At 49.8% G+C, this 18,028-nt stretch overlaps 2 protein-coding genes across 5 annotated transcripts in view; one reads left to right on the top strand and one right to left on the bottom strand.

Moving 5' to 3' along the window:
- LOC146799658 (uncharacterized) overlaps nt 1-17,303 on the bottom strand; it is a 71,425-nt gene extending 54,122 nt beyond the window's left edge. Inside the window, exon 1 of one of the 2 annotated variants that reach the window (XM_085627293.1) lies at nt 16,678-17,303. The gene's annotated coding sequence lies outside the window, so the exon portion shown is untranslated. Of the gene's footprint in view, nt 1-16,575; nt 16,629-16,677 lie in introns of those variants that run through there. The other variant, XM_085627292.1, reaches the window with a different exon arrangement.
- The window catches only part of PCNX1 (pecanex 1), a 617,237-nt gene continuing 616,316 nt past the window's right edge, over nt 17,108-18,028 (top strand). For all 3 annotated transcript variants that reach the window (XM_085627291.1, XM_085627290.1, XM_085627289.1), the window contains exon 1: nt 17,108-17,583. In XM_085627291.1, the coding sequence (XP_085483417.1) occupies nt 17,431-17,583 (153 nt within the window). In that variant the 5' untranslated portion in view covers nt 17,108-17,430. The remainder of the gene's footprint in view (nt 17,584-18,028) is intronic.

Here is an 18,028-nt window from a genome sequence, read left to right as displayed (position 1 = left end):
CTTCGACATTTTCCACAATCTGTACCTGTCTAGGGGGGAGCAGGATGATACCTCCACGAACACAATGCCCGCTCGGCGTGACAGTGTTCCGAACGCATGAGCTAACCAACCCCTGTGGGCACAATCCCTGAGCTGGAGTGGGAGGAAGAGGCAGTGGGCAGTGTCACGATATATGTTCTGTAGGGACCCCAGATATCTTTAGGGCGCGCTATGCTGGGAAGTAGACTAGAATAGATCTCGCGGTTTATGCTGCAAAAGGCCAAACCAGTGGGCCAGTCCTGCGTCGTGGGAACCGCCCCGCCCCCCCAGCGCAATCTCCCGCTTTGCCATCAGAAAACACAGGGATGTTAACCTCCGAACTGACTTGGGAAAGTTGACCGTTATACCCCAACAATGCCACCTCTGGGGTGGGAACCAAAGTGAGCCCAAGCATCTCCCCCAGAATTGTGTGTATCTGTATCCAATACGATTGTATACGTGGACAGGTCCAAGTCATATGGGCGAAATCAGCGTGTGGGGCGCCGCATTTCCAGCATGTGTGGGGTCTCTCCGGGTCAATAGTATGTAGTTTTGCCGGTATCATGTAGCTTCCACGGAAAAACTTATAATGTAAAAGCTTATGGCGACTATTTAATGATACTCTTTTGGTGACCTTGCAGCAGGCGGACCATTGATCATCCGAAATAGGACGTCCCAGGTCAGACTCCCATTCCAAACGCAGTTTATCGTCTATGCAGGGAACCTGTGCTATACACAGTTTGGAAATTATATGTGCCCCGGTTTCCTTCTCAATGAGGAGAGTCAGTGGCTCGAAGGAGGCAGGCTCCAATGGGAATCCCTTTATCTCAGATCTTGCTGTTAAATAAAGACGGTTGAGAACAAATTTGTCCATGAATGTGGTGTCCCTGAAGCGTGCCTCTTCCGAGACCGAGAATATGTGCCCGCCCTGGTACAAATCACCCATGTTGGTGATTGCAAACTCAGTAAATGTGCGTTACCGGCGACGGGGAGCCAGCGGGCATTTGGCAACGGAAGAGAAGAGGAATATAAAGTGGATTGACCCGTGTAGCGTAGGAGCCTGTTCCAAGCCCAGCTAGTGGTCGAAACCGTTTGTATGTCGACGGACTTCTGGGTTCGCCTCTAGGCAGTACCGTGGCAAAGCGGTCAGGAAGCAAAAAGTTAGCTTCCGGGCGCAGAAATGGAATCCGCGCATCAGGGTGGTACCAGGTGTAGGCATGGGCGCATTGTGCGATCTGGTAATATAGATAAAAATCTGGTATTCCAAGTCCGCCTCTATCGTACGGGAGAGTGAGTATCTTCCACCGGACCCGGGGCTGCTTACCGCCCCAGACCAATCTTACCAAATGGGCTTGCAACGTGGCAAAAAAACTTTGAGTGAGGGGTATGGGGATATTATTAAAAAAATATACAAATTTAGGGAGCACTATCATCTTTATGATAGCGATTCTACCTGCCATGGATAAAGGAAGCCGTATCCATTTGTCCACCTGCGACTCGAGTTTCGTAGTTGCGCAGCCATAATTAAGTCGTAGAACCGGATCTTGACTCAGGTTTATGTGGATACCCAAATACCTTACAGAGTCCGCACACCACTCCAGCGGAAACTCGCATTGCCAAGGGGAGGTGCAGCTGATCAACGGAAAAATTATGGACTTATGCCAATTGATACCCAGCCCAGAGTGCCGCCCAAAGCGAAGTATTTCCCGTATAAGCGGTGCAAGGTTCAGATGTGGCTCTCTAACATAAAGTATAGTATCATCGGCATATAATGAAACCAATAAGGGACCTGTCCTGAATTGCAGCCCTCTGTGAAGATGACGCTCTTGAAAATGCCGAATTAAAGGATCCATGGCGAGAATGAACAAAAGCGGGGAAAGCGGACAACCCTGGCGGGTGCCACGGGTAAGAGCAAACGGGCGTGAGAACGTGCCATTGATGCGGAGTCTCGCCGTGGGCCGACTGTATAAGAACCTCGTGGTGGCAATAAAGCCAGCTGGCATGCCCATCCGCCTCATTATGGATAAGAAGAAGGGCCATTCAAGAGTATCGAATGCTTTTTCTGTGTCAAGCAGTATAGCTGCCGCTGGAGTAGCGGGGTTTATTCTATGCAGTACTGAGAACAAAGTCCGCAAATTCAATGAGGTCGAGCGGTGGGGGACAAAGCCTGATTGAGCCGGCAAAATAATAAACTCCATCAATTGTGAGAGTCTGTTGGCCACGATTTTGGCGAGGATTTTGAAGTCGTTGTTCAATAGCGAAAGGGGCCTGTATGACCCGCAAAGCGCTGGGTCCTTATTAGGCTTTGGCAGTAGAATAATGACCGCTTCGCTCAAGGTGGGAGGAAGGGTTTCCCGCTCCAAGGCCTCAGCATACACCTCAATAAGTTTCAGTGCTAACAGATCCGAAAAGGCCTTGTAGAACTCGCCCGTCAGGCCATCAAGGCCCGGAGCAGTGGAGCCCCTAAGCACTTTAATCGCCCCTCGTACCTCGGTCACCGTTATGGGCTCCGCCATAAACTCCTGCATGCCTTTCTCTAAGAACACTAGCGCAATTTCAGATAAGTAGTCCTCTCGTGCAACAGTGTCACTGCTGTGTCTAGTCGTGTATAATGCCGAGAAGTAGGCAAGAAATTCATCCCTGATCCCCGAGGGTGTCGTGCGAAGCGATCCGTCCTGGCCACGGATTTCAGTAACGAATGCATTGCTGTACGGTGGTCTCAGAGCCTGAGCTAAGGTGCGGCCCGGACGGTCGCCCTCCCCATATCTACGGACAGTTTGATATTTACCCAGATAAAGGATCTCCTTATCCGGAGTCTCCCTGTAATCGGATAGGAGGCTCAGCCTCCTGGCCAGTACAGAGCCAGGAGGAGCGCGAAGCGCCTCCGCATCTAGAGACTCTAGTTGAGCCTCCAACTGTGTAAGTGTTGTACGCAACGCCTTAAGGACCCCTGCATGTTTGGCTATACAAACACCCCGAATGTAGGCCTTAAACCCCTCCCACAGCATGGCCCAGGAATCCACCGAGCCAGTGTTAATCGCAAAATATTCCTCAATCACCTCATTGACCTCATGACGGAAAAGGTCGTCTAACAGCGCGCGTCCAGGGAAGCGCCATTGTCTCTCAAATCCCTCGGGGCGCGGTACATGCAGGCAAAGCAACACAGGAGAGTGGTCAGAGTACGTCCTAGGGAGAGTCTTCAATGTCCGGTACCAGGGGGACACACCTGGGGAGAGCAGCCAGTAGTCAATCCTAGTCCAAGTATTTTGTTGGCCAGAAAAGTGTGTAGAGCAAGTGGTGGAAGGGTTGCGCCTGCGCCAAATGTCAATAAGGGAGAAATGGTCACAGAGTTCATGGATTGCGCGCCGTGCTCTGGGCTTAGTGTCCGCCGCACCTGAGCTACCGTCCAGGCCCGCATCCAGCAAAAGATAGAAATCTCCACCAATCAGGAGCAAAGCAGGTTCTAGTTTAGAAAGTTGAGCGTGTAGCGCATGGAAGTACTCCGGGGAGTCAGTGTTGGGGGCATAGACACATACCAAGATGACCTTGTGACCCATCATCACCCCCCTCACTATGATATAGCGCCCCTCTCTATCTCCAATAACCTGTTGGCAGTGAAACGGGACTCTTTTATGGATTAATACTGCTGTGCCTATAGCATAATTGCTCAAATTGGCGAAGTACCTGTGCGCCCCCCAGCTCGCCGCAAAATGTGCTGTGTCTGTAGTGGGTAAGTGTGTCTCCTGGATAAAGGCAACGTCCACATTATGCCTAGTCAAATAGTGCACCACCTGCCTGCATTTACGCTGATTATTAAGGCCCCTGACATTTCACGACAACAGTGACAAGTCTAAGGGGCATTTATTTAAGCCTATCCGAGCCATCCAGGAGCGTGAAGAAACAGACGAGAACAGGTGTCATCATATCACCCATATACCACCAAATACGACACACAATATAAATGCTACTGAGATCAAAACTACCTTCCCCATCCCCCCTCCCCCCACCCAGCCTTACTACAATAAATGTGAGGCCAACCCCAACCTGTAAACAAAAAAAAACGCACCATACATTTATGCCATGGGCAAACACAATTTACAGTAGGAACATTAGAACCAGCGTAAGAACCCCAAGGTTTCCACCAGAAGGGGTGGCAACGCCACGACAGCAACCCAGCATTGCATAGCGTTCTCAACAAAAATGTCATGAGTCCCCAACATATAGACAATGCAATAAAGAAAGATCATACAGTGCACCACCTCATCCCACCCCGGAGCCAGAAAACAGGCCCAAGCTAGCCACTGAGTCACTGTGCGGGGTAGATGGACCACCCCCTCCGCCCCGCAGAGGGCTCTTATTAGGTTTGTATGTACGACAGAAGTCCTGAACATCTGTAGGATTGTCAAAGAACCACATCCGGCCCTCAATCTCCACCCGCAGCCGTGCAGGGTATAGCATGCCGTACTTAAGGCCGAGATTGCGGAGCGCCGCCTTTACCCCCGTGAATTTACGCCGGGCTTCCTGTACCATCACTGTGAAGTCAGGGTAAAATGCAATTTTTGAGCCTTGCCAGGTTTCGTCTCCCCGCTCTCTGGCCAGACGTAAGGCAGTGTCTCGGTCTCGAAAGTTCATGATGCGGGCTATCAGAGGGCGAGGAGGGAGTCCCGGATTAGGACACGGCCCAAGGGAGCGATGCGCCCTCTCCACCACAAAGCCTGGCGTGAAAGAGTCTCTCCCAAATATGTCCACAAGCAAATTTTCCACAAAGACATCCAGACGACCCGTTGCTGTGGACTCCGGAACCCCAAGAATACAAACATTATTGCGACGACTGCGCGCTTCAAGGTCCTCGTTTTTAATGGCCACATCCTTTAGTATGCGCTCCATTCTGTCGAGACGCTTAGTTGCCTGCGCAGCACCGTCCTCAATGTCAGAGATCCTGGCTTCTGCCACATCCAGACGTCGATCATGGGCCTGTATCTTGGCGCCCATTGATTCCAGCGTCTTGTCCAGGGAGTCAAAGCGACTATCTATGGATCTGAACCCAGCTCTCATCTCCTGCAGCCAGTCCGCGGGCGGGGCCGGGGCCGACGCGCCACCAGCCGGGCTCTCAGCATGTTCCGCCATGGCAGGGGCACTCTCTGATGGTTGATCCGCAAGCTTCTCGAATGGAAGTGTTCTTTGTTTCGGGTCCCTGCGACCCATGCCTCCGCAAAGTGACCAGATTCCGTACAGCCCACTGGGGTTCCTCTAGGGTGTCAACAGGCAAGGATAGCGTAGGACCTGTGAGGTATCCCCGGTCTCAAAACAATGCGTGGTTCTCAAAAGCGCTTCCACATATTACGCAGTGTCATGCATGTCACCCCTATCTTCGAGCCGCAGACCCATGCTACAGCGGTGTAGAGGCCAGTTAACTCCGCAGCCCTGCTCCGGGCCCAGGGCCGATGATCACCCGCACAGCCCCCAGGCACTGCGAAGCTCAGACCACTGGCTGGAGCAAACAGAGAACTGTTGGACAGCACTGGCAAGAGTAGGCACCGAGGGGGAAAAAAACAATCTTCCAGGGATCAGCTCCACATGTGGCAGGACTCGAGGGCCGGGCAAATCAGGCAGGTCAACCAGCCACCTCCGTCCAGTGCACACTTCCACCGCTGAGGGGGGCAACGCAGGGGGCAGGAACGACCCAGGCGCAGGGGCATCTAGCAGGCCCACACTCTCGCCCCCCATCGCAGCGGTCAAGCCGCCGCCCGCTCTAACACGTCCAACCCGCTGCACACAGGGAGAGAACGGGGAGCCGCGCGGGTGGGGCCGCTAAGCGGCGCCGATCCCGTCCAGCTACACGACCGGCGCCGCTCGTGCAACGGCGCGGGGGGAAGCGGAGCCCGCCAAGCCCGCGCCCAGGCACCCACCACCCCAGCCGCCCCCGCAGGGTACCTGTGTCTGCACCAGCAGCCGTCGCCACCACGTCCGCTCTGTCTTGTCCCCTCAGGCCGCCATCTTGTCTTTTCCACTTCGCGGGTAGAGCCGCATTCGGGCCGCCAACGGACGCCTCCGTGGACACAGAGCCCCCAAATTAGGCTCCCGGGATCCGGGGATGAAGTGGCATCGCTCGCCGTCTGTCTCTCGCTTCAGGAGGCAGGGGACATCGTTGATTCTGCTGGGCTGCCGGCGGAGCTTCAACACCGCGCAGCCATCGTAGCTCGCGGCTTGGCCACGCCCCCCCTTCTTTCATACTTCATGTCAGCAAACAACCTGTCTTGTTCATATGAAGCCTAATGATTAGCAATATCCTTATAATGTGTGACAGGGAGTACTTTATCCCATATACAGCAATGATTGTTGCCCACCTGGACATGATCATACGGGAGGTTGTAGCACATCAACATTATTCATATATGGTAATTATTTACATGTTTTTGTTGTGTCTAAATAAAAATATTCAAACGTGACATCAGCCTAACATCTAGTACAAAGTGTGAATATTTTCAGTGTGGCAGGCAGCTGGACACAAATAGCCTGTAAGACGGCTCAGTGGGTTCTTGCCACTGCTGGAGGGATCTAGCTGTGCTTCACAGATTTGAGACCCAGGGGAGCTAATTCAGCCCTTTTTACTTCCAGGGTCAGTAAAATGAGTTTAGTATTAGCTCAAGCGTAAAGCAGCAAGCATTACAGAGCACCGTTGGCAGTGGTGGCTTGTGGATCCTGGCAGCTCTTACTGCAGTGGTATTGACAGACAGGGCCAAAGCCTGGAGAACTTCACAGCCCACTATATATTTCCCCGTCAGTGTACAGGCTCTCCTTTACTTATGCCATTGTGACCTTTGCAGAATGTTCATTAATTGGCAACAAAAGTCAAATTATGCGGCACATTTTGTGACAGTATTACCTAATTATTGGCAAAGCCAATAGCTCCGGATTAACACTTACAAGGTCCCAAAGGCGAGACCTATTGGCTATGCCAATGCTTGTTCTGACATGGTGTTGGTGGTTTTAGGACTCTGGGCACTTTAGCACTGCTGTCCAGTGTAAAGTGCGTGTGCTCTCTGTGTTAAATATGATAAGATTGGTCTACACCTGTTTGGCCTATTTAATTTACTGTCAGTCCCTTGTTAAGTTGTATCTCATATACCCAGAGCTGGTAAATTAAATGCTACTGGTGGGCTTGCAGCGGTGATTGCGCCACCCGCCAAAGTAGCCTTTCAAACCGGTCTCAAGCCTCTGCCATTGCAGGGCCTGTGCGCACAGTGTGACTGCCGCTGTGACGTGGCACCTAAAGTGTGTGCCATGTCCGTGCCCCTCTTTTACTAAATGTCAGACACCCCTAAGGTAGGCTCTAGCTAGCCCTATGGGCAGGGTGCATTGTAGGTAAAATATAGGACATGTACCTTAAGTGTGTAACATGTCCTGGTAGTGCCATTTTGGTTTCACACTACTGTGGGGCTGCCCTCCCATTGGAATGCATTGTGGATTCCCTGATAAGTGTTTCAGTGGTAATTCCTGATATGAGAGGCGCAGCGTGGTCAAGTTTGGTATGTTTGGAATAGTGATAATAAATGCTACGTAATGGTGTGTGCAGATTTATTATAACTATTTTAGAAATGCCTCTTTTAAAAGTTAGCATTTCTGTGTGCTATGTATCTGCCTGCCTGATGGGAATTGCATGTCTGGCTTTTGAGTGACAGGGGCTGGTAAGGTGTGTGTGGCTCCAGGAGGGGCAGGGTGAGCCAGCGCTAGGCTGAATGGGACATCTGCATTTGGAGTAATGGGAGGAGAAGACCCTGGTCCCTGAGTAGGATTGTGCCTGCCCTAGTGAATGGAGGCTCTGCCCCCTCTGTGGTGTGTCTGATGACGAGCCCCCACCTGACAAAGGCGAAGAGGAGCCCTGTCAACAGAGTGCTCCAATTCCCCCCTGAACCAGTTTCTGCTGGTTCCCCAAGCCTTGTGCTAGCGCAGACAAAGGAAAAAGGTGTATAAATATTGGGGCTGTGACCCCATGAGAATGGGCTGTTCCTGGACCTTTGGGGGCTTGCTGCCGCTGGGGCCCAGGAGGAGCCGCCATGGGGGCTTGCCTCCTTGCTAGAGGGCCTGTGTGCTGGCCTCCCTGGGCCCAGCTGAACCCCAGAACTTTGCTTTTGAATCTTGGGACATCTAGCGCCTCGTGAGCGCTGTGTTTTGCTTTCCTAGGAAGAGGAGCATTTATTTGATGGCTTAACCTGGCAGCGCTGAGCTGCAACTTGGAGGGAGGGAATCCCGACATGGGGATCCCCCCAGTGATGCCGTGGAGTTGGTGACCATCCCGCGTTTTATTCCTATTTGATTAGCGGGAGCTTACCCCGCGTTTTGTGCTTTCAAGCGGGTGCCCACCCCGCATTTCGGTGCTTAAGCACGGCAGGTGCCCACCCCACATTTATGCTTTATTGGCGGGTGTCAACCCCGCTCGTGGCACATCTAAACAGCGGGTGCCCACCCCGCGCTGTAATGGTGTAAGAGGGTGCCCACCCTGCAATGGTCCTTATTCCAAACAGGAGCCTACCCTGTATTGTCACCAAGATCGGGAAGTGAATCACCGCCACGGCCCGGAAGCCAGGCAAGCTGCCTGACTGAGAGGGGGGGCCTACTGGTGGAAGACAGCATGCGGCTAATCTGGTGGAGAGGCCCCTGGAAAACAGGAAGAGTTGTTGGGGGGGGGGGGTGTGTGCGTGTGCGTGTGCGTGTGTGTGTGTGTGTGTTCGTGTTCGTTCCCCCATCAGCGTGTAACTCCCTTGCCCTGACTAGAGTGGTGGTGTCTGCCTGGCTTTGGCGCAAGCCTTAGCCAACCAGAAACACCATTTCTAACCGAACGTCTAGCAGCAGCAGCTGAAAGGTTGCACTAACTTTATAGTGCTAATTAAGAACAAGCTCTTGCAGTGGTTGACAACGGTATGACCACCTTATCCTTTACAGTATACTCTTTGGGAAACATAGTTTCATCAGCAATAGACATTGTTCAATAAGACATGTCCGCATTACAACATGGGCAGTCACAGCTTTGGCCTATTATGCTACTCAGCTGGACATTACAAACACTACATTCTGGCCGTATGACATGGCGACATCACGAGTCTGTTTCTCCATACCATCTCAGGGAACAACAGATACTGATGGCACGCAAAGATGCAAAATACACTATGTTACACACAGAAAAACTAGAGCAGTTAACTTTCACTAGTGCTAAAATAGCATCAGCGGATTGGATAATCTATGGGTATATTACACAATTTCGACATATCATTTTCAGTACTGTCTACAACAGTGTTCCTCATAGTACGGCCCGCGGGCCGTTGGCAGCCCGCGGACCTTGATCGAGATCGAGTACAGTGCACTTCTCTGGAGTAAGCAGGGAAGATGGCCGCAGGAGCAAACTTTGTGAATACGCGTTTAATACGTAATCACAACGTTTCCTCCTGCGGCCATCTCCTCTGCTTTCCTCCGATTGGCCTGCCTACCTCTGACGTCACAGGAAGCTCAGGCCCTTTAAAAGTCAGCAGTAACTAGCGCTATTTACAGCTGACTTTTAAAGGACCTTTTGCCGAGCTTCCTGTGCCCCTGGTGTCACGACAAAATTAATTATAAATTAAACTGTGAGCGCATGCCCCGGTGACGGACTCTAAGCCTCCGAGTCTTCCCTCTCTTTCGGTCTCGCTCCTCAGTGAAAACCAAGACTCCAGGAAACGGGTAGTGCCTTCTCTTTCCTCCTTTCCTTATTTGCTGCCCTGTGAAATGGATCCAAAAAAGAAAACGTGTCTATGGACGTCTGCATTTTCTGGATAGGGCCGACTGCAGGCGAGGTGATTTTATATCAAACAAGGATCTACCACAAAAGTATTGCCCAGACTCCATACCGGGGTGAACTGGAAGACTCTGAGGGAATTCCCACCTGGAAACGTGAACACTAAACACTGCAGGAAAGGGATGTATGTGTTCGCTGCACAGAGGATTGAACGCCATTTAACGGCTCACATATAGCCTGCAAAGGGAAGGGCTCTACATGCATAGAGCGCAGGAGGGAAGATTGCATATCTATAGCCTGTAGGCTGGAAGTCTGCACACGTGCACTCTACAGGGAGAACTGCACACACACGAACACTGTGTGGTCCTTCAGGGAGGGAGACAGAGAGGGAGGGAGGGAGACAGAGAGAGAGGGAGGGAGACAGAGAGAGAGGGAGGGAGACAGAGAGAGAGGGAGGGAGACAGAGAGAGAGGGAGGGAGACAGAGAGAGAGGGAGGGAGACAGAGAGAGAGGGAGGGAGACAGAGAGAGAGAGAGGGAGGAGACAGAGAGAGGGAAGGAGACAGAGAGAGGGAAGGAGACAAGAGGGAGGGAGACAGACAGACAAGAGGGAGAGAGACAGACAGACAAGAGGGAGAGAGACAGACAGACAAGAGGGAGGGAGACAGAGAGGGAGAGAGACAGAGAGGGAGGGAGAGGGCGGGAGGGAGGGAGGGAGACAGAGACTGAGGGAGGGAGAGAGAAAGGGAGACAGAGGGAGAGAGAGAGAGATAAATAGATAGAGAGAGAGGGGGAGACAGAGAGAGGGAGAGTGATAGAGGGAGGGAGGGAGCCAGAGCTAGATAGATAGATAGATAGATAGATAGAGATGTGTGAATCTGGTGGCTCAGTGGACGAAGGCGTCTGCTGCAGGGGCCTGTGTTCAACCTCATGGTCACAGTTTTTTTTTGTTGCTCTAGCCCCGCCCCCTCCCCCACTGACCCCGCCCCCACCGGTGCAGCCCTCTGCCACAAACCACACTGTAAATTTGGCCCCCGAGAGAAAGTTTGTGAGTACCCCTGGTCTACAACATCACCAAGTAGGCAGGTATGAAGCGTGAGGAGAAGGGTTTATACACGGGTATTGGGAGTTTCCTTCAAATTTCTGTGTCGAAATAAGGAAACTGAAGTGTTTCTCAGTGGTTCAGACTGCGGGAATACTTTAAGAGGGTCCTTTGTTTGCAAGGACGTTTCGCTGCATGGGGCCTATAATGCTTCTGCGGCAAACTTATCATGCTAATTGAAAGGTTCCCCGGCTGCCATGAGACGTCCAGGTTTCAGATTGCTCTCTACAGGAGTTACCTGATGCTGAACAGTCAAGGTTGCTGAGGAATGAAGCCAGGGGTAAAAATCTGGTAACAGTTTCTTCCATTGTTACTTGTTGTACACAAGTTCCGTTTCCTCCTGCCCATACAGTTAGGGAGGCGATGCTTTGGGCTTCAAAAAATCTTACCAACGTGCAATTTGATGCTCTGAGCAAACCGAAAGCCTTACTATTTCAAAATGATGTGGCCTTAATTTCTGCTCAGGAGACGTTTGATCTTCAGCCTGCAAGGTCTTATTCGGAGATACAGGCGCTATTCTGAACTAACTTCCCACAACTTTTTGGAGAGCAGGTGCATCGTATTTTTAACATGTCTAGTAGGAAGGGAATTGCACATTTTTTCAAAAGTTTAGGCTCAGGGTTGGTTAAAACCTTCCAGACACTTTTCAGAGTAATTCCATATTTTATCCGCTCTGTGCTTGGAAGCATCTTTGGAGGACTTCGACTGATCCTGTACCTGATTGTCGGGACAGTTATTTTAATTTTTTACTGCGCAATGGATGTCCCATTTTGAGATCAAATGGAGCTGGCACTACTTCATGTGCTACTGTGCCGTGAGTGCATGGTGCATTTCTTTGGCGCACCCTTGCTTCGAGAACTGAATGAGCATCGGTTCTTATAATTTCATTTCGGCCTGTACAGATTCACTATGAGCAGCCCGTGTTCCGCTTTCTGCTGCGCACTTTTGAGTGTGCTTTGGATTTATGCCTAAGGTCGCAACTGGTTGAGGCTTCGAACATAAACAGACCCCTTAAAAGCCCATCTGTATAGCTGTCCAGTCCGTTTCCATTGCTCCTGGCCACATTCTGCGAGACTTCCTAGGATGCTTCTGCCCCTGGTGGATTAGATCTTGGCTCTGGATCGGCAGAATCCCAACTGACTGTGATCACTCCCTAAATGGCAGCTGTGGGGCTTGGATGAGAACACATTTGCTCTATAAATCTGCTCTGATGTGTGCCTCTGGGATCATCGTCTACGGATGCTGGACACAGAAATGTTTGTCTACCATTCGGAACACAAATATTCGGCCATTCTGTATGATGGGAACTTTTAATGCGCTCCTGTTTTTTACATCCTAAATTGCCCTTTAAATTGACTTGTATTACTCTTTTATAATTTTTAAAAGCCTGCTTTGTGCTTTTAAAATCGCATGATTGCCTCTTTATAGTTTTTAGCACAAATTTAAATGAGAATATTAGGATGTTTTCACATTTACATATGCTGCTGCCTTTTTTTAGCCATAGCTTTCTGTTTATTTGGATAATTTATTAGTGGACTTATGTTCGCAGAGTGGGTGTCATGTGTCTCGGTTAGGCCTAAAAGAAAACACTGCCATTTTTACATGCACACAATTTCCTAAGTTTCTTTCTCTTTTGACACACATTTGCATCTATGACAGTACGGATTGGTTTCCAAGAAACTATACTTTGCTTACAAAATCAACTTCTCAAGAACACTACTGTGTTACCTTGAACATTGTGTACAAGGTCTATACATACATTGTGCGCAAATGTGATTGCTTCTTTTTGTCCATACGGTGACATAGCCCAAGGCAAGGATTGCAGTCATTTGCAAGGTCACTACATGCTAAAGCTTCAGCCCAGCTGCTTGCTCACTTCTCTATGAGGGATCACCAGCTCATGACCACGACGGGGACCTACATTCTTTCCCTTCGGGTAACAGGGATTGGCTCATCCAGTACACGGCTCTTGGCAGAATACGCACACCCTAGACACTTAGGTTAGGGGACGCATAGTAGGAGTACAATGGATTTCTATATTGTTTTATATGCTTGCATATATACATTGTTTGAGAATGATCGTGGAACTGTTCATTCTGTGCACTGTCCTAATACTTCTAAATAACTTGCATTTGCTTTTGTCTATTGATCATTGCAGCACATATATTTTATACAAGAATCATGTTGGGTTAATAAATATTGATTACGCCTGTAGGAAGCTGGCTCTTTATGTGATATACCAATAATTGGGTATAGCGTGTAAAGAGTCCAGAGATTCCATCAGAAGAGTACAGTGCTCAATGTAAACCCAAATTGCTCTATTTGTGATAGTGTGGTCGAACAGACAGGTCTAACACAGAGGAGTGTAAGTTGTTATACACACAATGACTAATAAAGGACACACGACTCAAAAAGGAGATCCACACCAATTTTATAAAAATAAGCTTCTTTCTAGTTTATTTTAGGTCCAAGATGTACGTTCCATATTTAAGTATGTTTTTCAATAAAAATACTTTTCACTTTAAAAAGTAGACAATTTTTCAGTTCAGCAATGTTAACCTATGAGAGGAAAACAAATGCTGTTTTGAAGATAGGTACACGACTTACAAATCCAGTCTTTGGGGCCTGTGGTCAACACCAGGCAAGGTTCAAGTTAGCACCAAGACTGCACCGCCAGCGGCGGCTGGGTGCAGAGGTCAAATTCGGAGTCGGGCGCCTAATGTTAACCAATGGAGACTGGGGGTGATCGAAAATGTGCTGCTCATGGGTAAGGAAATTGGTGTCAGGGGTTAATCTCTGGGGGGCTGAGGAAAGCACGGGGGGCACAAGACAGCACCAAACTTACACACTCAGCAGCACTGGGCGGGTGGCTGCAGATTGCCAACACACCATAGGGGCGCCCAATACAAATAAATGGGATGATCAGCTTTAGAGCAAGGCTGCAGGCTCTGGCCAGGAGGCTGGGCGAAGAAAACCCACAGCTGCCCAGGTACTTTCTGATGCTATGGGACACAGGGACACCGTTGGTCAAGCTTCCCAAGGCCAAGGGGCTTCGATGCAGGGGTATTCTTTAGCAATGATGGAACGGCTTATCAGGCAGGTCGCCGTTGTGAGGGGTCATCGCCCAGAGGCGGCAGGTGTCGTTGTGGAGTCCGGCAGGGGTCAACCCACAATGGACTCTTGCTCAGAATCGCTGGCGAGCCTGCGCAGTACCAGTAGGCCATTTGGACTCGGGCCGTGGGCATTGGGTGCAGAGGTGGGTCTGGTACGCTGTTCCTCAGGGCAGAGTTCTAGTTCTTTAAAGTTGGTTCCTTTTGGACAGGTCTGCTGTACACAGGAGATCATGATCTTTATTGAAGGCAGGCAGTCCTCCCAAGGTTTTGGAGGTCACTACGCCTGCAGGAAGAGTTGACTTTTGTAACAAGGGCGAAAGGCAGCAGACAGGCCGACAGGGTTGGCGCCAAGTTAGTCACTGGTCCTTCTTCTTTCTGGCTCTTCAGTGTCCGGGCTTTGTAGCTCATCAGGAATCTAATTTCAAGGTCCGGGGTTGCCACCTAAATACTAGATTTAGGGGCGTTACAGGGGAGTGACAGGTGGGACCAATGGGTTGTCTACCTAGGATATTTAAACCCTCTTTTATCCCACCCTCCTGTGGGAGGGGGCATAGTCCTTGCACTGATTGCATAAGTCCCTCTATCTTTAAGATGGTGGGCAGGGAAAAATATGCTTCATTTCGCCTCCAGCACCTGAGGGGTGGAGTTGGCGACGTGGGGGTTGGGTGGGGGGCACACCTTCTATTCTCACTTAGTTTTCCAGCCTGTTCTCACAACAAAATGGGGGATGAACCGGGGGCTGCCATTTGCAGCTAGCAGCAGAGGCTGGGGTCACAATACAAATGCGGCAAGGCCTTTGAAGCTTCCCTCTCGAGCAGTGTGCCTGCCTGGGGAAGGAAGTGTGACACCTCCGCCCAGGATGGTCTTTGTTTATGGCCTCAGAGAGGAAGGGGTCTCGACTCAGGGGCCCATAACCATGTCTGGTGGTGGCAGGCGGTTGCCTAAAGGCAATCAGAGACCACACCAGGGTTGGCAGGTTTGCAGGGGGCACCACTGAGGTGCCCTCTGGGTACATGTTTTTATTAAATCCAACACTGGCATCAGTGTGGGTTTATTAAGAGGAGATGTTTGGTACCAAACACTCCAGGGTAGAGTGAAGCCATCGTGGTGCTGGGGAACTCCAGTTGTCTAGATTCCAGCCCATGTACTCTCTATGGCTTCCCTTGCACTTACAGTATTAAAAATAAACTTAAATATTGTAAGGGCATATCTGCCCATGCAGATATGCCCACACCTGACCTTTGGTGCACTCTGCCTTACAACTTGTAAGGCCTGCTAGAGGTGACTTTCTCATACATTAGGCAGTACTGCTTTGACATGACACATAGGCAGTGTGCCATGTCGACTTTTATGTTTTTGTCTACACCACGTAATGCAGGTTGCAGTGGAAGTTTGCATGGCCTTGGTGCTGGGGTCTTTAGGGGATCCTATTCTGTCCAAATACCCTAGGTACCAGGGATACTATTTACTAGGGACTTACGGGGTCTGAAGTTGCCAATCGTGGTACAGTTTTAGGGAAGGAGAGCAAGCACAGTGGACCTGGTTGGCGGGTCCCTATGCACTTTCAATTAAAACCACATCATTTTCCAGGCAAAAAAGTTGGGGGCTAACCATGTCAAAAAAGGGAACTTTCTCACAACGCCTGTCTGTGTATTCTTTGTATATTTCTCTGACAGAGAGTGCACAAGTGATAGAGCAACAGGGTTCTAGATTTGTTACCACGATTCCTACATTTATAGGTTTAGGGACTGCTTATGATGGTACTGTGAGCTAGCTGGCCGATAGGACAAAATATCCAGAGCGGGTGCATGGAATCGGTCAAGCACCTTCCGAACTGTTATGCTGATCACAAACGGGGGCAGTTCCTCATGGAGAGTTGAAGCTACACGACACATGTCTAATACTCTTCTCTGATAAGCCTATGGCTGTTCGACCACATTACCTCCTAGAAAAGCACCTTGGGATTGCTCCAACAAGCCCCTGTCCACTCATAAGGGAAGACCTGGACTCTTTGCACAATATTTCTTGTTTTGGTATACCATATAAAGAGCCAGCTTCCAACATCCAAGAACTATGTTTTCCACTTCCTTTTCACTGGAAATGCATGTGAGCTCCTGCCATGCTATAAGACTCTGGCACACATTACCCACAGCTGGAAACTTGTCTCGAAAGTTACATTAACGCATAAACAATAACTACAGTTCAGAAAGAAGCTCGGGGATAAACAATAACTGCAGTTCAGGAGCTCGGGGAAAACAGCAGCACAGGGACAGTATTAAGAGTGATATCTGAAATTAATAGAACTCAAAGCGCATAATATAAACGTTTCACTCTAAGGGGCAGTCGTAACGCACTGGAGTCACACACGATCACAGTGCAGACAAGGAAATGTCACACATATGCAAATTGATACTAAGCAGCTATACATTAACTCTTCATCCAAACCCCTTAATGTCTTTTTGTGTGCACTTTTACCTCTCATCAGCTCTCAGTGTATTTACCTGCCATGGATCATCCCACCCTCACACCTACTATTTTTATTCAGAGGCGTAAACTGTTTTAAGGATTAATTACATGCAAGCGGGTCTGGCTTCCAGATCTCTCTCGAGGAGATGTGGCTGAACTTCTCGCGCACCTCACTCTCTAGGGTGGACAGTCCACAAAATTCAAACCCACCTGTGAACGGGTGCCCCGGGGGGACTCCGCGGTATTCGTCCCCGGGGGTATTGTTGTGGTAGGAACACGCTTATCGGCGACCTACAAGACGGAAATGCTAGCCGGTGAAGTCCTATTTTTATTGTTCTCAATGAGTGGACCGCCGCTGCCGGCTAATAACGGTAAAAATCAGCAGCCATCTTGGGGCAGTATTATTTTTAATTCCAAGCGAAACAAGCTCCACAGCAACTACTATTCTAACATAAACAATGAGAAATGTTATCTGTTTAGGATATATTGGCCTAAGGCCACACGAGTATAAATAATTTAAGGAAAAAGAATTGGGCCACGTTATCGAGATATTAAATATATATTTTTCTGTAATATTTTCTTAATTTTTGGCCCGCTTCATCGAAAATTCTATCTTGTGTAAATTTCGGGCTGCTCTCAATTCCGTTACAAGGGGGAAATGATATTGTGTCGTGGCCGCCATGTTTGTGCGATTTCTTCCGCCTTCTGTTTATGACGCTGCTCCTCTTCAATCGTTGGTCGCTCATACCTGCTCGTTGTGGCGCACGCAAGGGATGGAGGTCTAGCAGAGCGGGGCTGGGAGGACCGGGGGCCAGTCCTCCCGGATGCTAGGAGACAAGATGGCGGCAGGGGGTAGAGCTAGGCCGGGTTCGGGTGTCGGTGGGCGGCTCCGCCGGGGTCAGCGGCGGGTCCAAGTGCAACGGTAGTGAGCTCCGCACAGGTTGAGGCGAGCGGTGGAAGAGGATGGGGTCCCAGACACTACAGATCCTGCGGCAGGGAGTCTGGGCTTCCTTCACGGGAGGCTGGTACTACGACCCCCATCAGAGCACCCTGGTGAACGCGCTACACCTCTACCTCTGGCTCTTCCTGCTCGGCCTCCCCTTCACCCTCTACATGGTGAGTCTACTCCGGGTGATGACAGTAGTCAGGAGAGGGCAGATTACACTGACAGAGGGAGGACAGAACAAAGCCAAATAAAATAAACACAAGTATTGGTAATGCCAATAGGCATGGCTTCTGCGCAAAAGTGCCTATTGTGTCATTGATGGGTTTAAGCATTCAGTAACTCATCACACTTGCACTATGTCACCAGTCTTTGTACCCATGCATCCATTAATCCACCCACGAGTTCATTCTTGCATTCACCCTCTGTCACAACCTCAATAAAACACAACATTAACATATGACATCTAAAAGAATACAAGTAGAAAGAAGCATATGCCTGTAATATCTAAACATAGCAGCAGGTGCTTGTCTTGCAAAGGTATAATAAATAGTCTATCATTATTTTAAAGTTACAGCATGGGTGCCCCATATTTAAAACCAATGTGTTGGCTATCTT

Source organism: Triturus cristatus, chromosome 9 (genome assembly GCF_964204655.1).
Source record: "Triturus cristatus chromosome 9, aTriCri1.1, whole genome shotgun sequence".
NCBI classification, from domain to species: Eukaryota; Metazoa; Chordata; class Amphibia; order Caudata; family Salamandridae; genus Triturus; species Triturus cristatus.
Note: the sequence above shows the minus strand (reverse complement) of the source record. Positions and strands in the feature narration are given on the sequence as shown.